Raw genomic sequence first — 25,200 nt, 5'->3', positions numbered from 1 at the left:
TTTTACCCTCTTTGTCATTCCCTTTCATTTAGACTCAGCAATTTGAGGAAGCCCCCACTGTGTAGTCAATAACAGGATTCAATCCTGGGTCCTGCCTGGAGCAAAATGGATGCTATTATTTGTCACACAGTAGCTCTGCTTAAACATCCCATAGAAAAGGGTTTGCTGCTGTGTGCTGAGAGCAGGTTGACAGCCCCAGAGATCCTTTCTGGATGGAGTGGTACCTCTACAGGTAAGAGGCAGCACCATTCCAGCACGAGGTGCTCTCTGTCAGACACTGTCATCTGCAGGGGCTCCTGAGAGGTGACACAGTGACGGAACCAGGCTGAACGTCACAGGGTTCAGATGTTTCTTGAGTGGTATTCAAATGCCTGGAGATAGAGGGATGGGTGCAGCCTTGGCAAGATCTTAAAAGCAAGATAAGGAGCAAGGAATAATTAGGCATCTGACTGGAGCTGAAAATTCACATCTCTCCTCAGGATTGGTGAACAGCTTTGGCTAAAATAAGATGCAATTTGAATCTCTGCCAGTTGCCTGTATTAAACTGAACCCTGCTTTTCTTTTCTTTTTTTATTTTTTTCTCCTTAAGATCAGAGATTGCTTTGTTCAATGTTGGAGCACGTCAGAAATTCTTCTGTGATCCTTGGAAGTCAAAGTGGGGGGGAGTGGAGAAGAAGGAGTTGCCATATTGCTGCATTTCACACCTGGTGCAACCAAGTGAATCCTGCCTCCAGGTCTGGGTCTGGGATTCAGCAGGGATTTTGTGAAATTACAGAAGCTGCATAGATACAGTTACCCACTTTGCTACCTCTCTGTGCCTGTTTTTAGGACATTTGTCTTGGTTAAATATAAACTCCAAAGAGAGGGACCCTCTGCTCATGCTGGGGCTGGCTGTTTTCAGAGATTTTGCCCTTCAGCCCAGGACCTTGCACAGAGATCAGCTTCCTTTCATAGCTATTTGCTGGCTTTAAAATCCCTTGCACTCTTCCCACATGGGCCTGAAATGGCATAGAGCTGGCCTCCCCAGGTCCTTGGGACTCTGAAAGCTTGCAGACACCATCACTGAAACCCAGAGCAGACCCAGGAAAGGGATTTCAAGAAAAATACCCTTTGACTTCAGTAGAAAGTGAGATTATTTGGGCAATAAATGAATACACCAAGTATAGAGTAATGTGGTCAGATCTGAAATGAAAATAAAGACAATTTTAGCATGCCTTTACAGTGCCTGATTGAAGAATTTGGTCACATGGCAGGAAAGAAGGTCACTGATGAGAGCTCTTTTAACAGAAGCTCATTCGTATTTTAAACTGGTCACATGCCTTTTCATTTGTGTCTTCTCTGATGTGAGTCCCCTCTTCCTTCATCTTTATTTACACTAATCTGTTTTCATAATTTGCTTTGAATTGCAAGCAGACTTTTCTCTGTCAGCCGGTTTGAAGGGGCAGCAGAGGCATCCCCCTCAACTCCCGCTTGCCCTGTGCCCAAGAGGAATCGTTTCTCCTGAGGAAAGAGCATCATGGCAACTGCTCTGACACGATGCATTTCATGCTGACTGGTCAAGATCAATTTTAGAAACAAACTGTAGCACGCAAGTGTTGCTACTCTTCCATTTGCCTCTGCAGTCAGGCTCACATCAAACACATTCCACGTCATGTCGCGGACCCGAAGAAAAGGTTTGCAGCTAAAGCAGTGGGACTCACAGCTAACACTATCAGAAGTGTTCCACAGTGATGGCACTGAGGCAAAACACAGATTTCTATCACAGAAACATAGATCATGCTCAGGAGGACAGCAGTGTTTGTAAAAGCGTGCAGTTAATAATGAGGAGAATTTCACCACGCACAGCAAGGAGATGTGGTGGCGGCTACAAAGCAATAGATTTAATTCATACCTGCGAATAATTTGATCTTCAATTTTCCTCCACGTTACTTTCTACACCCAAACAGCTTGTACAAGCTATCAACGGGCAGAAATTGTCAAGGAGTTATGGCTTTTAAGATCTGACTTTCTCAGCAGTTGCAAAGGCAAGAGCAGAATGCTGATTAGCCCTAAGATGACATATGCATAAAAAAAAGGACCCCAGGAATATAATAATTCAAGGCTACTTCAAATGGATTGTGTTTTTGTAAACACTACACAAACAGTGATTGGGGGAATCTGAGCCCTGAGCTGAAAGCCAGGCTGAATGCATTTCCAGGGAATGTGCAGTTAGCACCTCGACTGTGCTAAGATTACAAGGAGCATTTTTGACTATTGCTAACTATACATTTGAGCTGTGTGGGTCAGCGTGGTGACTCAGCAATCAAAGTTACTTCATCCTGCTGCAGAGGACTGCAGTTTGGTTTCCAGCACCACATTTAGGATTTCCAGGGGGAGCAGGAGATGAGTCAGGGAATTAGAGCAACCTTGCATTACTTAACTAGTGCTTGTGGCTTGATCAATGGCACTGGGAAGGCTCTGCTGTAGGGAACCCCTGCAACAGTGTCGCAGTGTGCTCACTGCTACAGAGCGCTGTGGAGGCTGCCAGTGTGCTCAGAAACAGGGGGGGAAATAGAGAAGACAAAAAAGATACATACTGTGAGTAAATAATGTGAAAAATTACTGTAGCATCACATGGCAGGTATTATTTACCTTATTGTGCATGAACTGATGCATACTGTATCCCGTCTGTGATGCAGGCAGACACAAAACTTCGTATTGCATGGCTAAAAAAATACTGCTATTTTATAGATGTAGCCAATTCCTGGTAAACTGGAATGTACACAAACCCCACAACATTCCTTAGAGCAGGAGTGTGTCCTCGCTGGTCAGCTGCAACATTGGGCAGGTAATTAACAAATGCCTGGATAAAACGAGCAAGGTCTTGTTTATCAATCAACATCCTATTAATTAGCTCACATGCCAATTTAAATTGAAGTGATTTGTATTAATAATGGTCATCTGTGCAAGTTGTGTGGCTTACCTGCAGGAATCTGTCCTTGCTCCTGGGCTTAAATTTTGGCACGTATTCCAGCCTAGGAAATACCTTCACAATTTCAGAACACTGATTTTTGAGAGCTAAACAGCTGTGTAACTGATAGCTATTTATTAATAGAACCTTTACATGGGAAACCATCACCTGATAACTACATCTGAAGTGAAAACAGAATAACAGTGTTATGTAAGAAACTCTCTAACTGAAACCATGTCATAAAAAAGCTCCAATGACATACATAAGGGGGTAACATTATTTGCAAATTATAATAATGGCTTTCCACATCTGTTCTCATGAAGAGGGAAAGCTGTGTGGCTGCTGGTATTTTATTTAAGGTTTGGATCCATCCCATATTGCTTTACATTTTGCAAAAAACCCACAAAACTATTACCCTTATTCATTTTACCTTTTCTTATTTTGTTAAAGGCAGTGCTGTAGCTCAGGTTACTTGGAGGTTGTCATCATCCTAAGATCAGGTCAAGCCTCTTCTGGAACTGAATTATCCCAGGTGTGCTTTCAATTTAAAAATGACTCTGTGAGGACAAATATTAGGACAATCACAGCTGCTTCTGTGCTACTGCACGTGATTGTTATTTTATCATTTATAGACTTGCCAGAGCTCCCTGGTGCTGTGTGCTGTCCTCACACTTCACACGAGGCAATGCCTGCCCCAAGGAACTTATAATCAAAAACTGCAGAATGGGCTGGGAGAAGGGAATTAATCAATGATTGACTTTCTCTGCATTAAATACAGGAGTATCTGAGACATGGAGATTCAATGACTTGGCTAGGTTATGCAGAGAGTCTATAAAAGAATTGGGAATTGAAAGTAGCCCTCTTCCATCTAAATCCAGACATGTTGAGTCATCAGTCAATAACAAGACTGATTTCCATGGCAGTGGTGTTTGGAGGCTTTAATCAGGTTTCATGTCCTATTATGCTGGGTACTGTGTAAATATAGAATAACAGATACTCTCTGCCAGCATGTCCTTAAACAGATCCCTGCTGATTTCAGTGGAACTCTACACGTCCAGAAGGATACCCTGGGGTAGATCTGATTTTCTAAATAGGGATGAGGCACAGTAGGTGGGAGTAAAACCTGCAGGATTTATGGAGAACATACCATTATAGGTAATGGGTAGCAACTTCTTTGATCCCTTGTTTTATTTTGGAAAAGGTTAAATGAACGAGGGAAAATCATTAACTTTTTCAGTAATAGTCTGGTACCTATATGCTTTGAAGTATCTCAGTAGTGGTGTTTTACTGAAATGTAAAGTTTTTCTGCCCAAGAATAAATCAAAACCACTTAAAACAACATTGGCAAAGCTCTTCTCCAGTTTTGGACACAGTCTTTAGCAAAGAGCAACCTATTTTCTAGCTGAAAAGGTGGGACTGTGAAAGGTAGATGGAAAATAAAGATGCTATAATGGGAGAGCTGTGAGCACGTTTGGAGGACATCTGCTAAGATGTTATCGGTGGCAAAGAAGCCCTGCCCATTCGGTGACATCATTCCCTACAACTGCCAGCCTGTCCTGGCAGGCTCCGGGGCTGCAGCGGGAAGGGAACGCTGTGTGAGAGCCAGGCTGGATGCGGCAGAGGAACACAGTGGGCTTGATTCCCTCTGGGCTGCCAGGAATAAATGGCTGGGGAGCACTCGCTCCTCCAGCTGAATGCAGATGACAAGGCTGAGGGCAGCGAAGACTGCAAGGCCAGTCAGCAGATTGATTTCTTTCACAGTTGCCTTTGTTCTTTTAAAAGTTAGTTCATTAGATGAACACCAAGAAGCTCCTGCAGAGATGGTGCTCAGCACAGGGCATGGACATGTGGAGGGGAGGGTTCTGTCCCACATAGCCCTGGGGGGATAGCCCTGTCCTGACTTACACAGGCTCCTCTTGGATGCAGCTAATGACTGAGCCCTTCTGCTCAAGGCTGGGAAGCTCAGCAGACAGGCAATGTCCACGAAAACTGATGCTACATGCCAAGTATGCTGAGGGGTGGGGTGGGCAACCAAACAGGTACTTGCTACATCAGCACGCGTGCAGGGGTTTCAACCCTGAATTTTGCAGTGCTTGTGTCTGATTCTTGCCCCTAATATCTTCTTAAACTTCTCCCTAATATCTACTTAACTTCTGGTTTCAATGCCTTACTCTCTAGGAGCGTGCTTGAATCAGGACTGTGTTGTTGAGGCAGACCTCCAGATAAATCACATTGATTTATTGCTGTTAGGTTTGTGTCACAGACCAGTCTGGCAGTGCATGAACTGAGTGCCCTTCCAGTGAACCTAAAGCAGTGTGATCCTGCAGAGCAGTTCCCATGAACTGGGTATATAGTCCATGGGACCCCATTAAAGCTAGCCTGAAGCACCCCACTTCCCTGAAACACCTTTGGTTTGGAGATGGGGTCCTCAGAAAACCATTCCTCAGGGCCATTACTGCTCACACACACCAAGTACATTGCAGCTTGTTGCTCTCAGGGAACTTCAGGCTGAGGGTTTGGGCTTGGAGAGGAGCCCAGACCCCTCAGAGCAGGAGGGACATAACTATCTCTGGCCACAGAGTGCAGCAGCCACAAGCCTATCTGTATGCACAGCTAACAAAACTAGGATAGAAGTAGCCAAGGGCTAGAGAAAGCACTCAAAAGTTTTGTGACAAAAAGACATCTTGCAGAAAAGGAGAACTCAGTGATTTCACTGAAGGCAAGCGGTAGCGTAAGCTTAGGCATCAAAGCAACACAGGAGAGAGATGCTCAAACAAACAAACAAATATTTATAATATATAAATTATTACTGCACCTTTCCTTTCACAGGACTGCTTCTTATATTACAAATAAAGCAGAATCTGAATGTAGATGAATATAGATCAGTAAGCACAATTTTGTGGCTGCAGTAGCCAGAGTGTCAGACCAGAATGATGCTGAAACAGTCACTTCTCCCCTTAATTGTCCATACTATATAATTTTGAGCAGGTGATTCAAAGCATAGCAGATTGTTATGTGCATGCAGATGCCATTAAAAACACACTGAAGAAATTACAAACAATCCCCTCTCTTCTAGCATTATTATGAAAATGATAAAAACACTTGCCAGTCCCCCAGGTAAATGTCATAGGTATATACACTTTAAAGGACATGGGAAGCCCCTGTCACCATAATGCTTAAAACCTTAAAAACTTGATTGTAACTCTTGCTTTTTAGGAAACTGCAAATGTCATGAGGAAGATGGAGCTGCTCTGTGCTGGCTGTCACCTGGAGATCCATGTAGCCAGAACCAGTGCTCCAAGAACCCACTGCTGTGCCTGTGCCCTCATACAGCAAAGTGGCTGCTGCTCCTTTCACAGAGCAGATCTGTATGTGGGGATCTGCAGGGGTCATCAAACACTCAAACAGCCCCCAGGTTAATATGCTCACACCATGCTTAGCTCTGTAATTTTAGGTGAAGAACATAATCAGAACTGGGTGTGTGAGGATTGGGAATGCAACAGGAACCTAAAAGTTTTTACTTTTCTTTTAGTATGTGTCTGTAATGTCAGTATTTCAGTCTCAGAGGTTTTGCCTATCTGACTATAGTTAAGATTGTGATGTTGTCTCCCATAGATCATTGAAGTTTATCTTTTTAGGGTATCTTTCCTGATCTAAGAATTCATGACAAGTCACTTTACAAGGAAGGGGGAAAACTAGTGGTTTGAAGCAGACTTCAGTCCCTTCACATCAAAGCTCAAGTGTTCTGATGTGCCTGCAGTGCCTAACAGTGCCTAGTCCAGACTGAGACTTGTGGTTATTATTGTAACAACAAAAGCAACTGCAGTGGGGTATGGCATACAACTGAATATTTGCCATTTTTGTGTTTTATTCAGTGCATTTTCTATGCAAACCAATTAGGTTCCTGTTTATGTATCAAACTCCCCACAGCATGTTTGCCCCTTGTCATGGCTATCATATTCCTGGTGAAGAGGACTGTACTGCTCTCACTTTGGGGTTAACAGCATTGACACCCTGCCATCCTAGGGCTGTCTAGCTTTAGCATCCGAGGAACAGAAGCAGCAAACCAAAGCTAGGTCTCCTGTCCAGCCTGTTCCAGGACTTCCAACAAGCCATGAGGAAGAGCAGCAAGGCCTCATTCAGTGCTGCTCTCCAGCAAACTTACCAGTTCAGCTGACAGCAGTTTTGTAGGAAATTCATTGGAGAAATACAGATGAACTCATACATCTATTTAGTCTCAAGATGAATTTCTAAAAAGCAAATGCACAATGTTTCAGCATAACTATATTTATTATTTTTTTCCAGAGAGCCTGCTATCGTTTTGCTACTGAGAAATATACCTTCAAACATTGGATTAGTTCAGTTTTAGAAGCACAACTATGTTTATTATATTTGACACTGTGAAAAGCACTTCTAATTTCTATTTTTATTGAGCTAGATTTTTCTCTGAGACCAAAACTGAGTTGTTTGTTTAAAAGTTAATAATGCCTAGACTGAGGTACCAGCTCTGTAATTCTAATAAGATGTCATATTGTTTTTTCCTCTGAGTATGTCTGAGTACAGCCTACCTTTTAAAAAGGGAGGAACAAATTCATTGTTGGCCCACAGAGGTGCTGTCATTACTTGAATCATGGAACAGAGCTTGTTCTACTGGGGGTTAACTCAGTAATTCCTCTTCATCTTACCATGCTAATCTTTCTTGCTATGCCTGACTGCATCATTTTATCCAAAGCTTCATAATTTAAAAATTTAGAAATAACTTTTAAAAGTGATGTTGAATTAATTGTTGCCTATATACCTGTTAAAAATGGATGGGAACAGGAGTGCCTGCTCCTCTGGCGTGGTATCAATACACTGTCTGGAAAGCATCCATTCTTTGCCACTAACTCCTACATTCAGTATTTTTGGGTAATGTAATACCAAGGCTCAGTTGATGCACCTTATCCTAAAGCACTTAATAAACTAGAGCTAACAGATGTGAAATCTGAGGAAGCGCTCAGGGAAATCTAGGGACTTCCCTGAAAATTAGGGTTTATAGACTATAATCCCACTGATGATAGCTGAGTGATAAAACCCACATTGTTTGTATTTATAACAATTCTTGAGTGATTTCATTGTTCTCAAAGAAAAAAAAAAAGCTGCTTTTGTTCATTGTTGATACAAAGTCGCTCTTGTTGTTGCAGACCAGGCACTTCCTACTTTACCTGGGTATTTTTATCCACAGTACTTTGCTGTGTTTGAGAGATAAGCCCTTTCTCCAGACTCTGAATCACACTTCCCCCTCAGATTTGGGGAATGTCAGATCCAGATCGGGATCCAAACTTTCTAGTTTGGGCCTGTCTTTCATCATGGTAAATCAACAGTCGGCAAATCTAAACAATATGTTCATGTTGAAATCTGGAGGGTTTTTTTTAATTGTACTTCCTTTCTAGCAAACAACGGACGTTTATTTTCTTCTCTTCAGGACAGAAAACTGTTTACTCTATGATCTTATTTTTTAAACTGCTGCTTCATTTGCAGGGGGAAGTCCTAATGACCTTGCTCACCATGCAGCCTGGGAGCTTATCAATCAGGAGAGGGTTTGTCAGGAAGGTGAGAAAGCTCTCCTGAAATCAGATCTATTACCAGAGATTCCCCTGCCCCCACTGTCTCACGGCCAATGAACTCCTATACTTACACACACTCTTTACTTCTAGATGTAACTACAGCCTGAAGGCTCAAAATTAGTTGATAAATTAATTTTGTCCTTGTTTTTATTAAGTAAAATACATGTCCTCTGAGCTGCCTGAAAGTTTTGCACACTAGTGAGGAATTTAATTTTAAATACATCTTTAAGGACTACCTATATTTTAATACACACTAAGTATTTTGTAAGTAATGCAAGGTAGGTCAAAATGTGATCACAAACCCAGATTTTTCCTTTCCATTACCTTTACATCTTAGAGTTCCCACAGCCATTCCATTCTGCCCTGGGTAACCGGGCCAGTACCACAGGGCCTGCTTACTCTGCTGAAGTGCCTGAATGGTACATTTTTAAAACTGTGCTGAAATATGCCCCAGTAAACCTAAAGGTGACGCACAGAAAATCCCACACTGATGTAGCTGCTCTGCCAGCAGGAACTGCTCTGTATGTTGGTGGGAAAGGAGGCATTACTCTTTCTTCACCCTCCATGAAGAAAAGTGAAACATTTCTCCTCTGCCTCATCGTTGGCTCCTCTAGCACACCAGTGTACCCAAAATCCAGGAATCCATTTGATGCTCAGGAACCCTGATGACAGATATGATGAGTCAGACCTAGCTGATCAAAACAGAAGAAGAAAGTGAATTTCAGTAAACACTTACAACCAGCAAAATGATGTGGTAAAAAAAGCCTCTTATTATATCCAATATGTTTGTAAAGGCAGAGCTTTATTCCCCAGTTTTACTGCTGTAAATGCGTTTTATGCATTTTATGTTGCCAGCAGTACAAAGCTGTGGGAAGATATGCTGTTTCCTAAATTCCAGCCAGCTTCCGATTGCAGAAATGTGATCATCAGTGATCGTACGTTTCTGAAGAAATCCAATCAGTTCCTACAACCCAGTTAACGTTTATGGCACTGTCAGTTTGAGAATAAGCGAGATCTCTTAATGACCGAAGAAGACAAATTTTGATAGTGGGAGGGCGGAGAAACGTTAATCTGTCATTGGTGTTTCCACAACATTGTTTTTTAGAGAAGAATGGCTCTCAAAAACCTTACCAAAAATATTGCCATGCTGTAAGCAATAGTTGAAGCAATTTGTCATGTTTTGAGCCATTCCTACTGTGAAAGCAGGACGGCCTTGAGTGCAACATCCAGAATCACTACCCCAGCCCCTCCACGGGCAATTCCTTAATTCAGCCTGTCCAATATGGAAAGGGATATTGGAGCATCCTCCAATGTACTGTGGTACCTCATTAGTTATCTGGTATTTTACAGGAGTGGAAGGGAAAACTCTGAGGGCAGAGAAGCAGAACTGGCACCCCAAGAGGTTTGAAGGAGCCTAGCCCTTCCTAGAGTTTGAAATGCTGGGGCTGCCTGAGCCTCTCACCTATGTGGGGCAGGGTCCCTCTTTTTTGGGGTTGCCCTTTGTCCAGAGAAGGGCACTAATCTGGTGAAGGGGCTAGAGAACAAGTCTTTCAAGGAACAGCTGAAGGAACTGAGGGTGTTTAGCCTGGAAAAAAAAAAAAGGCTCAAGGGGATCTCATAATTCTCTAGAACTCCGTGACGGGAGGGTGTAGCCAGGTGGAGCTCGGTCTCTCTTCTCAGGCAATCAGTGACAGGACCAGAGAACATAGTCTTATGCTGCACCGAGAAAGGTTTAGGCTGAACATTAGCAAGAAATTCTTTACAGGAAGGGTGTTTTGACATTGGGAATGGGCTGCCCATTTCAGTGGGAGGTGTTTAAGGAACGACTGGATGTGGCACTTAGTGCCATATCTAGTTGACATGGTGGTGTTCGGTTATAGGTTGGACTCAATGACCTCTCCTTTCCAACCTAATTGATTCTGTGATTCTGTGAAATTGTCCATGCTCCAGGCAGCCGGTTCACAGGCCGAGTCAGGGCAGGCCACATCCCTCCGCTCCCGGGGCACAGCGTCCCCGGCGCTCTGCTCCGGGGCCGGGCCGGTGCCAGGGGAAGGGGGAACACCGGGGCCGCCCGGGGCCAGGAAACACCGCCCCCGGGGCCTGGGGCCGGGCCGGCGGGTGGGCGGAGGGGGCCGGGCTGGCGGGCGCTGCTCCGCCGCGCTGTGGGAGCTCGAAGGGTGGCGAGGCCACGAACCCCGTCCGGGGAGCGGCGCGGAGCGGAGCGGGGCCGCCCCTCGGCACGGGCGGGAAGCGGCGGCGGGACCCGGCGGCCGCTCCGCGGAGGGTGTGAGCGAGCGAGCGAGCGAGCGCCGCGGAGACGCGTGCGGGACGAGCCCGGCGCGGGCGGCGGGAGCGCGGCCCGGGGGTGCGGGGGGAGGCGGTGGCGGCGGAGCGAGGCGAGGCGAGGGGCGGCCTCGCAGGGCGGAGCGGCGGGGAAGGCGAGCCGGCAGCCGGAGCGGGTGTGCGAGCCCCACGGGCCGAGCGCCTACGAGAGGGGGAGGAGGAGCCGCCCCGCCGCCCGGGGATGGTGAGGAGGAGGCGGCGGCTGCCGGGAGCCCAGTGAGGCCTTCGCTCGGCGCCCGCCGCAGAGCCCGCCCGCCTCGCCGGCCGCCCCCTTCCCCCGCTCGCTCGCTGGCTCGCTCCCCCCCTTCCCTCCCCTTCCCCTGACTCCCTCCCCGGCTCCCTTCCCCTGCCGCCGCCGCCTCCTCCCGGGGCTCCAGCCATGTAAGTGACCCGCTCCCCGGCTGGGAAGGGCTGGGGGAAGGAAGCGCCGGGGCCGGGGCCTGCTCGGCGCGGCCGCATTGTGCGGGGCCGGGAGGGAAGGGAAGGGCCGGGAAAGGGGGCGGCCGCTCTCCCTTCGTCTTCCCCGGGCGTGGGCTGCCCCGCCGGCCCCCGGGCACGGCCAGGCGGGGTGGGGGGCGAGAAGGCCCGGGCTGCAGGCGGCCCCGGCCGGTCGGTCCGTGCTGCCGGCGGGCCCGGAACGGACAGGAAGCTGTTGGCTCCCCGGGGATGCGGTGGGTGAGAGGGCGGCGGGGCGGGGGTCTCCCCTCGGGCCTGCCCCCGCCCCGGCCCCTGCGCGAGCATCCCCCGGGGAAACGGCGGTGGGGGCGGCTGGGGGGTGGCTTGTGATATTTCTTGTGATATTCCTGAAACAGCGGCGAGCAAAGTAGCCGAGGGCCCCCCATTTTCCCACCTCCCCCGCCCCCATCTTCTCCCCTTGTCTTCTGCGGCCGCGTTGTTCAGCCCAGCTCCGCTTTGCGGACCACTGAGTGTTTGCCGACGGGGGTGTGATTCCCTCCGTGGGCATTTCGCGTGTGTAGGTGGCTGTGCAGCGCTTGTGGACTTGATTTTTTTTTTCTTTCTTTCTTTCTTTTTTTTTTTTTTGCAGTCGTGTTTTGCAGATGTGTAGGGAGCTGTCTGCAGAATCCCCCCCGCCCCCCCAGGTGAAGCAGTTGCCGAAATGATCTTAGAGACTTGTAGGACTTGTGTCTGTTTCTTTGTAAAACACATAATCAAGCATATAAACGTTCTGGTACTTTCAATTCATTTTACTGACAGGACGCTACTGATGCAGATACAGCTCCCACCTTATTGGTGGTGTGTGCCTCCCCCCCGGCCACCCCGGTGGGAAATATTTAACTGTTTTGCTTTGTTTTCCTACCACCTCTATCATGTAAGAGGCAAATCCATGATTTTCACTTGTTTGTTTTATTTATACCACGGGAGGGATGTACATTTCAAAATACAGTTATAAAAGGGAGTTACTAACACTTAATGCTCAAGAGTATTTGTTTGCAGGTAAATAAATTTGACATACTGCATGACTAGTAATTACTTTCATGTAGTAGTTAGTTTCATGGTGACAGCCACAACATTTGTCTGAGTTAGCAGATTTAAAGACACTGTGCAACTACCTTTGATTTTTTTTTTAATAGTAGGGTTTGTGTTGTGTGTGGTGTTTATAGAACTGTTTTTGGTGTGCAGCAGTGGTAAATCAAATTTAAGAATTGATCCAGTGTCCACAAGTCACTTCCAGCTCCAGTATTCACTTACAGTCTTATGAAAGTGTTCTGTAAGTGATTACATTAACAATTAAATAGTTTCACAACTGTCTTGATTTCTTTGGGGACTGAACAAAACTTCAGTTACAAATACTTTAAAATGGAATTTGATTAAATATATCTCAGGTTGGTAGCAGAGTTCCGGGCAGCACAGTTCTTAAATTATATGAGCATAAACTGTAAAAAGACTTGTCCTTGTTTGGGAACATAAAGAAGATTTTGTCTGGGCTGCAGAGGGGCTTATGAAGAAGTCGCTTTTCTGCCATCACTCAGTTTTGAAATAGGTAGCTTAGTTTGTCCAATCAAACTGTTATTGTGTTTGCAGCACAGACAGTTGGATGTCGTAACTGTGGCCCCTCACCTGAACAGCATTAACCTCCTGTCTATTGATCAGAGACAGGAGAGCGCAAATATTTCAAATTACAGTTTTGTAAACCTAGATTAGGCTAATAGATTGGAAAAAAAAAAAAAAAAAGGGGGGAGGGGGGATGTGGCCGTAGAGATTTTTGTTTTCCAGTTGCCATTTTCCCCATAACTTTGTATCTGAGAATCCTTTGTGAACCTTGTGATCCGCTGCACTTGCTGCCATGAAATTCCAGTACAGATGTGGTGTCATTGGAGGCACACAGCACACAGTAGCAAATACTGGTGGCCACACCTAAGTCGTGGCCCACAATGCCTTTTTTAAGGGAAGCTAAGATGGTGGCACAACCTGGTCCTTCTAAGCTTCCTTGAAAGCTGTCTGCCCAGATTTGGTAACTGGGTCATGGTGCGAAGCTGCTGCAGGCTCAGAGGGCCTTGAGCACGTTGGAATCACTGCTGCTCCCGTGAAACAGCCAGGGCAGGATTTGCGTAAGGCAGGAGATGTACTCCACTGGTCAAAGCCTGGTGGGAACATCTATCTGTACGCTCCACTTGAAATGCTGGCTGGAGCCCAACTTTGTTGTGTCTGTGCTGTTTTGGTGCAGTTGGCTGTCAGCTGGGAGCTTGCACTGGGAAGAGAGGGAAGGTTGCTCGTGGCATCCCATGTAACGGGCCTGATCGCACCGCCCTGGCCCAGTCCAGCTCCCCTGTACCTCATCTGCTCTCATGACAGTGTCATGTGGCCACAGTAGGCAAACTTGGGCAGCTGGATCCTGCTTTGCCTGGTCCTGTTGCTGTGCATTATGAGAACATGTAAGGATGTGCAGCACGTTTGGGCTCGGAGTGTCCTGGGAGAACCAGGACTGTGCCACACCAGGACAGTGGGCATCGGTGGTAACTGGTGGTGTGACAGGGCAAAGTGTTAGCCCAGGGGAATGCTTTTTTGTAATCTGCTTTCTGATCTGGGCTAACGAGTGCAGCCAAGACACAGTCTGACGTGCCAGGACTGAGGCTGGTGGGTCAGTCTCCCTTTAGTCCCTTGCTTACTCTCCCTCATGAAGATGAGGTGATTACCATAGGTGCTCCTGCATCCCATAAGCTAAGCTTCAGCTTAATGGAAGACTTCCTTTTCTTCCTGATCTGCTCTAGGGTGTGAATGGAAACAAATATAAAACTTTGCATTGAAAAGAGGACAGGAGGTACAGATTAATATTTCTAATTTCTTAGAGAAAAAAGAAGGTGTGAGGACAATATAGAAGTATAGAAGAGACAATATAGGTGTATAGAAGAGAACGAGAGAAGGAGCTCTAACACAGCTCTCCCAAATACGGAAAAGGTGGTTCTGCTCCACCTTCTGTTGGATGCTTGGTTTGACTGACTCCTTAAAGCAGGTTTCATTGCTGCAGTGCCTATGGAAGTGAGTTATCTCATTATTTATGAAGAACTTAATAGCCTTTAAGGCATTAATATGTACACAAAACCAGTGTCACCATGATACAATGCTGATGTCATGCCATTCATGATTTACAGCACTTCAGCTGCGTGAGGACTATTGCAGTATTAAAAGAAGTATTACAGAAATGCATGTTGAAAAACAAGCAAAGAGAAGACTAAGAGAAAGACCAAATTGTTTAGCTTTTGACAGTATTCAGTCCTGTGCAGACACAGACTGGAGCAGCCAGGTCATACTTACCTCAGATGCCCTCTCTTCACTGGGAACCATTCCTAGATGGCCATAAATGAGGACTGTAATCACTCCTTTTATTTTTTTTTTCTTTTTCCCCTCTAAGGATTTTATGGAAAAGGAACTTTTTCTGGTTTACACATCTTCAGTAGTACATTGACCTATAGTTAACTTGCTCTTCTATTCCGAGAAATCACTCTTGCTTGCTGCCACTGTCTTCAATAACGTCTCTTGCTAAAATAGATGTATTAGGCACAGCTTGAATGTGTGTTTTAAAATACAGTAGATAGAGCAGGTTTGCTGCTGCTGGAACTGTGCCTATGGACGTCTTGTTAGACAGTGAGAAGGGATCCCCAGCTCTTCACATTGCAAATTAAAAATAGCTTAAGTTTCTCCATGTGAAGTAAGTGCTCTGACATGGCTGACTGAAGGACTGAGGTGGGACAAATGATGCAGGTTGGTGTCAGGAAGTGTTTAATGTTTTTCCACTTTGTTGTGCCATGGCTTCTTCACAAAACTCTCCACCCCCCTCCCCTGAAAGCAGGTGGGCAGGTAAAGACACATCCCTGAGAGCACGGCTTCAGTAGCAAGTGGGAAATGTTTCTTGGGTAGAACTGGTAGGGAAAAGGCAGTCCACGCTGCTTGGACACCACAGAGAGTAGAAAAAATAGTCCCTCTGAACTTTAGTTCTTTGTTGATCTGCTTTTTTTGGCTCTGTTGTCATTCAAATTTGGATTATTAAATGACAGTTGAGCTGATGACAAGCAGGAAGCTGCCAAGTTGTAATCCTGACAAGTGTTAACGCAGGAAAACCTGGAGTAAGTTAGCTGCAGATTGGAGAGTTCTGGTCCTTCATGCTTTTTTATGTTTTTAATAATAGTATTGCCCTTTCTACAGCCTAGTTTGTCTTGTAGCTTCCATTTTTATGTATGGTTGTTGGAAAGGATATTGATTGCTCAGTGCCTCTAAATGGTTGAAATCAGGGTGCAGAGGTAGGATTGCACAGTCCCTGCACCCTGTGTGACACAGATTTGAAGTGTTAACTTTCACACCTGGGTGTTGCATTTCCATACTCAAGCTGTGATAATCTTGGGGGTTTTTGTTCAACACTTTGCAAATTGCTCAAGCCTCTAACTGAGGTCTAGTCTTCTCTTGACATCAGCAAGCAAGTCTAGCTTGTATGGCTGTTGAGCATTGTGCATGGCCATTTTGAAAGGAAAAAGCCTGCTGTGTTTGTCAGGTTCTATCCTAATTGCTCTGGAGCGCAAGGAGTTTGTTCCAAGGTATCTCTGGCAGCTGTGGATTACTGGTCTCTATTCTGCAGCATACAGTGTTCTCATATTTATTTATGAAATTAGGAATTATTACATGTCACTTGTTCCAGTGTAATTTTTTGTGTATCTTCCCTCCCTCAGGCAAACATCTGTTTCGCGGAGTTGATAATTCTAACTAGTGAGATTGGCAGATTTGTAACTTGGAAAAAAAATCCAAACTCACCTTGTTTCTGGGGAGAACTTCAACATAAACTGTTAACTGGAAAAGCTGAGGAACAGTAACAAACAGTGTAGGTTTGTAGGCAGAGTGTCAGGGGAGTGATCTCCTTTCTCCATCCATTTCTGCTGGCAGTGATGGAACTTGTTCAAATTCGAGCTTTGTGCTTTGAACACTGCCTGTTTCAGATCACTCGGATGTAGTACAAAGCCCTCTGCCCCTGCTGGGGTTTCAGTTCTAGGTTGGATTCATTTTGACCACCTGTTTTCTTCCATCCAGTGTTGTGTCTTAGTGAGTTATGGGGAATTAGTTGCTTTTTAATCTAGTTTCTGATGGATGGCTATCACCTGCAATGCTCAGAGATAATTGATGCACACGTGCCAAATTCATGCAGAGATGGTATATATTTGTCAGGTGGGAATGGGATGTCTCTGTGGTAGGTGAGAGACTCCAGTAAAAGCTGCGTCTTCGGTGGCAGTTTACAAATGCTGCTGGGTTTTGTTTTATTAAACTTGTTGGTTACTGCTGGGAATTTGTCACCAGTTAGGTTTTTTGATCACTCAGATAATACCAAATTGAATGGCAGCCTGGACACTTCTGAGAGCATAGAAGAAATAAAGAAAAACAGGGAATGTTTGTACCACAAGGAGAAAAATAATCAGATTCAATTTAGAAAAATAATAAAAGTTAATGCATTTGGGAAGAGAATACATTCAGTGAGGGAGAGAAATGCACAGAATGTTTCTGTGGTAGTCAGCCACGAGCAAGGCACATTTTCAATAAGAAATGGCAATCTTGAGCTATTTAGAGAGGGGTTTTGTCTCATAAAACAGAGGGGTAAAAGTCCCAAGTTCTGTTGGGTATATTTCATTGTGAGAAAGGCATCAGCAAACTGCAGCACAGTTAAGGAAGAGCAATAAAATTGATCAGGGTGCTGTAAGGACTGATTTGGGATAACAGTAAGATATGTGAGCTTATCTGTGGTTGTTTGTATACCTCTAGGAGAGGTAGAAGTTAGAAATATTAAAGTTAGAGAAGATACTTTTTGGGGAGTCAAGGAGATCTGAGTGGTATTAAGGGGATGATGCTGAAGGTAGGAAAATTGTAAGCAGGATAGGAATTTACTGTCAGAGGTTTATCTCTAAGACACACTGTGTGCTTGTTAATAGACTATAATCAGGCTGTAAAGAAACCTTCCAGGAGATGTTCTGGAAGTCTTCCTTACCAGGAAACATTGAAAACTGTTTTTTGTGATATTTCAGAATTTTTATTGTTGCAAAGAATGAGGTGGTGTTGCACAGATGGAGGTCTACTAGGTAAGGTCTTGAACCCACCTGTAATTCAGACAGCACCTGGTAGTGTTGTGAGTCTGCCCATGATCAGCCTACTCAGTGAAGAAGCAGGACTTTAGCAAGCTTGTGTTTTGGCACCTCTACTCGCCAAGATAAATTCTTGTGGAGAGCTAAGCCCTTGCTTAAGATTTGTAATAATAATAGAACAGAAAAATCCCAAACCAGCAATGCAGCAATGAAAGCTACTCCCTGTTGTACACGTTGTTGTACATCTGCGACGTGCTTTGAAATGATGGTGTGCTCTTCTTTTGATCCTTTTAGAAATAGCTGGAAAGGAGGAAAACGGAGGAGAAACCCTCGTCCCTCTTGTGGAGCCTTCTGCTGGAGTTCAAGAATTTCAGCTGAGTGATCTTTTGCCATAAACTGGTTTTCAAGAGACATTCCTGCCATTATGAATGAAGTAGCGATAGTGAAGGAAGGCTGGCTTCACAAACGAGGTGAGTGATTCTTCCCTTCTGGACAGTGAAATTACTCCAATCCCTCTCTAATGTGGTGTTTAGCAGCATGTCCTCAAATAATCCATTATTTTCCTGTTCATCCTAGTGGGAAACAGCACATAGGGAGTGTGCCTGACTTTTTTTCAAGCTTTAGCAAATGAATGTATAAGGGGCTTTCTTGTGTGTGTGAGTGCATGTGTTCACCAAAAATTGGTGTCAACTGCTTTAAAAATGATGATAAAGGTAGCAAGTGAAGGAGATACTACTTAGAGTGCTAGAGGTTAAACTGTAGTAAATAATTTTGGTTTGTATGTAGGTCTGTAGCTTTCCTTTTTATGCTAGAAGGGACAATTAAGATGAATATTTTTGATCAGTGTAAAATATGCCTGTATTTTGTGAGCAAGTCTGTGCTCTTGCAGAGACTTGCTAGAAAATGTGCTATTCTCTGTGTGTCTGAACTGCTCTGGGTACCAGTGTCCTGGACAAGAAGAATAGCCTTGAGTTTCTGCACTCTGTGCATTTTGGTTGTACCATGTACAACATTTGATTTTTATAAGAAGTCTTTATTCTTGACAGAGTGGCAAAATTGAAAAGACAGTCACATGTGTGGTTAGGCTTTTTGCCTTCTTTTCTTCCTGAAACGGTGGTTTTGGTTTTTTTGGACAGGTGTTCATTTTTCAAGTACCACAGCATTGATCCTATAGGGTATTACCTGTTTGTTTGTACTCTACTATTGTTTCTTGGAGAGAGCAGTCTTAGGTACTTTCCATGATAGTGTCATTTTTTTGGACCAAAACCAGAATCTGTGTGCTCCAGCAGTAGGGAAACTTACATGGTTCTGCAGACTCAGGATTTTTCTAGAGGGTTTGCAACAACTTGCCTGAAGGTGCAAAGGTATAACATAATTATTTATGGAAGAAATTTGAAATGCATTATCATAACCTTGGTAAAGGCTGGTGGTTCTTTGGCAACAATAAGAAATATCTAGGAATTTAGTAAACATGTTGATGATGTGTATTTAAGAGGTTGGAAGTGTATATTTCTAACAATTGGATATGCAGTGTAATTTAGCAGGTTGATGCTTGATGTACAAATGTTTTGTTCAAGTTTTTTTAGGGGGGTGTGTGGGATTTTTTTTGTTCCGGTTTATTTCAGTTGGAAGCACCTTTGCACTCATTAGCTTAAGTAGCTTCAGTAATTCTGGTGTACCCAGGCTGCTTTGTTCTGACAAAGTATTTGAGAACTATTCTGTGTTTGGATTAAATAGAAGAAAGAAATAGAGAATTATACTTCCAATTCCCATTTATGAATCTAGAAACTCTTCAAATCAGAGATTTTTTTTTTTAATTTATACAAAGTTTTCAGGCTGAGGGTTTTTAATCATCTGTTGTTGCAATTCTTCCTACACTTACCTGTAATATAAAAAAAAATCTGTTATTTTGAGGAGCACTGCACAAAAATCTGAGGGAGAAACATTTATTTTAAACATTATGGAAAAGGCATTGTCGGGATGATTCAGAGGCACATGTGTCTGAAACTTTTCAACAATCATGTTGTATTTCAAGTTTGTCTGTGTTTAGTTTTGGGAACTGAATTTTTGTTGTTTCTAGGATTACAATAAAGCTACTTTCGAGTAAGGAGACCTCTGGAGGAGGTCTTAGTAAAAGATGCCCAGATCTCCTGATTTTTTTTTTGTTTTGTTTTAAAATTGCCTTAGAGAAACAGATTATTATCTCTGATGGATTGCTGATAATATTATGATGAGATTACGTGCTGAGCACATTCCAATTTTCAAAATGTTACTCTGCATGTTCCGCATATTTGATGCTGCAAATTTGTGCCCAAACTCCTAAACCGTTAAAAATACCTTGGCATTTTTTGGATTCCAGGTTTCTTAATCTTTTTGACCTGTTTCCCAATGTCCTTTTGCCCTCTTGGTATGTGCAGGACACCTATTTCATTCCACTTCATTGACTTTGCAGCTGTTAATTTGGTGTTGTCCTCATGAGGAGGTTTTTAGAAAGCAATGCTCTATTTTCTCTTCAGCCTGCTGGTGTCAGCCCTGGGAATCTCTTGGTTTTTGTAGCTGTTCAGGGATAGGTTGACAAATTCAGTTCATTTTTGCTGGGGAGTAACTTATCCACTCTGTGTATGCATGTGTTTTGTTAAGCATCTTTTTTTTTTTTAAACAATCTACATTTATTACCAGACACTATCAGTTTGCTGGCTCTGCTAGATTAAGTGCTTCAACCACAGGATGTTTCCAAAACTGATGTCTGATACGGTGAGCTTCTGAAGTCAAGGCATAAACAATAATTAGTTCAGGGAGGGACTGCTAAAGGGGGGATTTCAGATACAAGAAACATATATATGTGTATATATATATATATATAAATGTGTATATATGTGTGTGTGTGTGTGTGTATGTATATGTATATATAGTATTTTAGATCATTTATAAAATCAAAAGTTGCACTGCATGTGCACTTTAAAGATCCTAAGGTTTTCCACATGCAAATATATTAGGTAGTGACTGGCTAAAATCCAGATTGGGCAATGATGTTCTCTCAACCTAACGTTCCCCATAGCTTTGGTTGGATTTGGTGTCTCTTACAGTTCCTGTCCTGAGCAGTCGAACAGCATGGCTGCGTGCAGTTAAACAGTTGCCACATCTCACCCCAGCAGTGGCTTAATTTTGGTGGTTTTAATGATTTGTGTATGTATAAATCAGGCTGCAAAGTGCTCTGGAGCCCTTCTGGATGGCAGGTGTAAGTAAGCATAGAGCCATCATTAGCAGGAGCAGGTGTTTCGGCCTGGCAGGGAAGTAGGAGGGCTTTCTAGAACTGTGTAGTTGTTTTCTTCTGTCAGCATGCTTTACATTTATGTTTTTGTTTCCAAGATTAAAAATACAAATGGAGAAATGAAATTAAACATTGCTGCCTGACCGAGAGCTCTTGGCAGTTCTCTAAGTCAGTCACTGAAGGAAGCTTCACTTCCAGTAGTGCAGATGTTTGCTTGAGCAGGGGCCAGTTGTGTCTATGACATGTCTAACCTCAACCAGGCAGAAATGAAAGAATTCATGAATGAACTTTTCCCTCCCCATCCCTTTCCCCATTGGCAGTGCTTGGTGCTGTTATTCAAATCCCAGCAAGGATGGACTCTTGTGACCACTCTTTGTGTACCTGCTGGACTGTTCCAGCACACAGGTGGGAGGTGTGAAGGAGCTCAGGCTTGGATTTGTGCATCCAGCCTGTGTATGCACATCCAGGGTGTGCAGTCCCTGCTTGTGTGACACTGAGGGTTTTGTTTAGTGGGAAAGGATGGGGGAAATGGTTCGATGCAGAGGTGCTATAATTGTGATTGAATATGAGGAGAGAAGGAGAAAATTATCTGCCCAAATTGCTGCTTGTTGAGCTCTGAGATTATAGGTTTTCTGAATGTATGTCGTGAGGATCCTTAATTTTGGTTGTGTGTGGGGAACTTTTTGGAGAACAGAGGTGTACCCAAGTGTATTTTACTTGCTTTACTGATCCATTTTAAAGATCTCATTGGATTTCTTGTATCTTTCTGCTCTTGTCCCTGTTTATAAAGGTCCTTCTATTGTTTTCAGTCTTCATCCTGTTTTTTTTTTTTTTAAAGTCTTTCTGCATGGCTAACAAAGAGGGGATTGTGTGTTTTGATACTCTGTCATCTCTGTCCTCCCTAGTATGTCCGGTTTTCTTATTAGGGCATAAACTTGTATGAAAAAAAGGAGTCTTTTGGAGGCAGGGAAAGAGGAGGAGGGAAAAATACACACTGACATTTGAAAAAGGAAATTGAAAAATCTCCATTTCTCAGTCTGAGAAATCAGAAGCAATTATAAGGAGCTGGAGAGACCTGTGTATTCATCTATTAATATTTAGCAGGAAATGCAAAGCTGTTTTGTTTTTAAATAGCATATTAGCACCACATAGTAATTTTAACCATGAAAACCATAACATGTCCTCCAAATGCCAGGCAGGTAAAACTATTTGACTGATGGAATCTGTAGCTTACAAGCTGATCAAATCTAATAGAGGCCTTAAAATGAGAAATAATACATAAGATACCTACTCCACTTCTGGATATAATACCTTTTTTTTTCTTTTGGTTAAAGAATTATTTCTGTAATGAATGGAGTGTTACAGACAGCCTAATTAATAACAAGTGGCCCGTTGTGATTTTTCTTGCTATAGCTTCATTGCATAAAGTGAATGCAAGATCCATATGTAAAATACAAACCAGGACTAAAATGCTGATTGTTGCTCTTTTAACTTTCCCTAGCAGAATAGCACAGATGGTGAACTTTACCTTTGTTATTTGGAGCACAGATTCATACTTTCAGTATTCTGTTAGTGTGAATCAAAAGAGGATTTTATAAGAAGATATGACCAGATATATTTTTAAGCCAGGGAGTCTCTGGTGTTGCTGTTTTTCTTCAACCTCTTCTTTCTTCTCTCTTTTCTGTTCTCACCATGTTCCCTACCTCTTTTTCTGTGTGTGTGTGTGTGTGTGTGTGTGTGTTTTATTTTGGGGTGTTTTTTTGTTCTTACCTTGGCTTCTGTCTGTCCCTGGGATGTAGTGATGCACTGTCTTGGTGACCTGTGTAGTCAGAACCTTTGAGGTTCAGATTAGTTCAAGGATCACCTGCCTTTCATGGTATTTCAAAGAATGGCTGTGGCACTTGATGCAAAGGATCCTAAGAGCCATCTGAACTCTGAAGATGCCAGCTATAGAAGGCACAGCTGCTTCAGGGGGGAATGGAAAGGTAAGAAACAAGATAGGGACTGAACAAAAAACGGAGTGGGACTGAATGAAGAATGGAGTGGGGAAGTTGTGACCGAGGGAAAGAAGCTGATGCTGTTTCTGGAACTGAAGGGTTGGGTTTATAGGGAAATCTGTTGCTCTTCTTGTTGGAAACAAAAGATAAGCTGTGTCAGTTTGTGGTTTTCCTTGTGTGTCTCTTTTTCAACACAAGGGGCAATAGTTTTGCAATTCTAGCTCTTGGTTGCTTTCATTTTGCTTGTCCTGTTCTGGGAAAAGGGGACTGGGGAGGAACCAGGAAATTGTCAACTAATAAATCTGACCTTGGTGGTAGGCAAGATGCTAGAGACATTAAGAAAGGATGAGATCACAAAACATCTGGAGAAATATGAGCTGATAATGGCTAGTCAGCTAGACTTTTGGAGGGTAATCTCATCTGATGGAATTATTTGTGGAGAGATCATAGGAAACAGGCTGGGTCTAGTGTACTGTAAAAAGTTTGCTCTGGAAGACAGGGGAAGTCAGAAACTGAGAATCAGCTGGTGCAGTGTAACTGTACTGCATTTCATCTTTGAAAGAGCTGGTGTAGCCTAGAAGTGGCTCATCTTCCTTTCACAGAGCAGACTACTTGTCTTGGAGTGTTTCTGTTACTTTCCAGCAACCTTTCAGAAAACTGTCTTCCAGAACATTTTTGCATGAAACCCATTCTTTATTCTACAGCTTCACATTTTTGAAGGGTGACATCGAAATGTTTCTTTCTTCAGTAAAAATTACTTCCAAAAAGTCTTTATTCTAACATTTTCACAAAACACTTTCAGTTCTTTAGAGAAGTGATGCTGGGTTAGATGTGTTTTTCATTGATTGTAAACTGACTGGAGCTTACTTGGAAGTGAGACTGAGCACTCTCTCTTTGAATGGCAAAGAGGAAGAGCTGGGATGTTGATGCCCAGGTTATTTATGTCAGTCCTGGAAGTTTACTTTCATATTCTGTTTTATTGCACATCAGAAGCGAAACAAACTAGGTCTCAATTTTATCTCTAAAAGTGGGGTAGCGTCATAGATTAATGTTACTTGTTATTAAAAGGGATTTGAGAATGAGGGATCTAGGACGTTACAAGCCCTGTAAAAGCAAGCCTAGGAATGCATGATACAGTGGATCATGCAGAAAGTGCCTGTATTTGCTTTGATTTTCTTTTTCATGGTTCCTTCCTTTTCAAAAAGGGAAAGGTAGGCCTCTGAAAAAGAAAAAAAAAGCTCTCCGTGTTTTCTGTTCTTTTTTTCTCTCAGTAGGCATATTGAGAAGTCATCAGGTTTGGATGTAGGAAGAAAGAAGTACTGAGTGAGTATGCTATTTTGAGGTAAAGAGAGAGCAAGAGAATAAAGCTTGCTCGTTCCTGCAGAGGTGGTTTTAGGCAAGGTGCTGTGCCATGCATTTAAAATTTGGCGCCTTGTCCTCGCTTGGAAATGTCTTCCCCTGCAGCCCCTGTGTGGATGCCAGAAGGTTCTTTCCCTTCCAACTGGTGCTGCTGCCACTGTGTAAGCACTGTCAGCTGCACTCCTTGTCTTTGCCTGTGCCTTCCCCTGCCCAAACTTGCTCCTGGTTATCGCTTGTAGCCTGAGATTCTGCCATCTGAAAAAGCTGGTGAGGACTTTGATGCTCTTAGAGCAGTACACGGTGACATGTGGTGTCTCTTCTTTCATACACTTTCTGTGTCACTAATAATTCTCTTAAAAATTGGAGTGGTGGTTGGTGTCAGATTCATTTGGTAAACAGACCTTGATATCCGTTGCGGAAAAAAAAAAAAGGATTTGCTTAATAGCTCAACGTTTAATTTTAATGTATTTTAAAAGAGAGAGCATTGTAAAAACCAAATACTTGTCAGCTGTTTGGGGTTTTCCCCATTTTACATATTGGAGTAACTGATTTACAAAGAAAAAAATTAGTTAAGCCTTATTTAAAAGTCATCTCTCATGGGGGATGACAGAGGAGGGATTATTATTTTCAGATGCATTATGTTGTAGGTACAATGTGCTTCTTAAAGGGGGAACAAAAACCAGGAAACTATGTGAGGAAAGAGGAAGAAAAAGAATGGAGAAAGAAAAGCACCATATTAGGTGTGAAGTAGTGTGTTTTTGTGAGAAATATTTACTGCAGCTGAAAGAGGGAAATAATGAAGACTGACTTTGAGTGCAGTTGGTAAGCATGCTGCAGACCTCTGGGGTTATTCTCCCACCTCTTCAAGTTGAGCCAAAAATGTGAAAAAGATAGCTGGTCAAATAACATTGTGAAATTTGTCAGTTTATTCAAAAGTGCATGGTCATATTTGAGGACAGCTGAGGTAAACAATCATCACAGACTGTGGGCAAGTCAGTTACTGTTTCCCCTGAGCCTCTTGGGTAAGTTGGGAGAGCATGTTTTGAAGTGCTGTCCAAAACCCAGGCCTTTGGTGAACTGCATGTAGAAATACACTTCA

The 25,200-nt window shown here is 43.5% G+C and overlaps 1 protein-coding gene across 4 annotated transcripts in view; it reads left to right on the top strand.

Annotated features, from left to right (window-relative positions):
* The first annotated feature begins 10,698 nt into the window (after positions 1–10,698).
* Positions 10,699–25,200, top strand: part of AKT1 (AKT serine/threonine kinase 1) — a 79,325-nt gene continuing 64,823 nt past the window's right edge. Inside the window, exons 1-3 of one of the 4 annotated variants that reach the window (XM_077180768.1) lie at positions 10,699–10,842; positions 17,769–17,944; positions 22,545–22,730. In XM_077180768.1, the coding sequence (XP_077036883.1) occupies positions 22,619–22,730 (112 nt within the window). In that variant the 5' untranslated portion in view covers positions 10,699–10,842; positions 17,769–17,944; positions 22,545–22,618. Of the gene's footprint in view, positions 10,843–10,935; positions 11,281–11,417; positions 11,571–17,768; positions 17,945–22,544; positions 22,731–25,200 lie in introns of those variants that run through there. The other 3 variants (XM_077180766.1, XM_077180767.1, XM_054634860.2) reach the window with 3 other exon arrangements.

The sequence above is a fragment of the Agelaius phoeniceus genome, chromosome 6 (assembly GCF_051311805.1).
Source record: "Agelaius phoeniceus isolate bAgePho1 chromosome 6, bAgePho1.hap1, whole genome shotgun sequence".
In the NCBI taxonomy this organism is placed as follows: Eukaryota; Metazoa; Chordata; class Aves; order Passeriformes; family Icteridae; genus Agelaius; species Agelaius phoeniceus.
The sequence above is the reverse complement of the archived record's forward strand: the minus strand, read 5'-3'. Positions and strand labels throughout refer to the sequence as shown.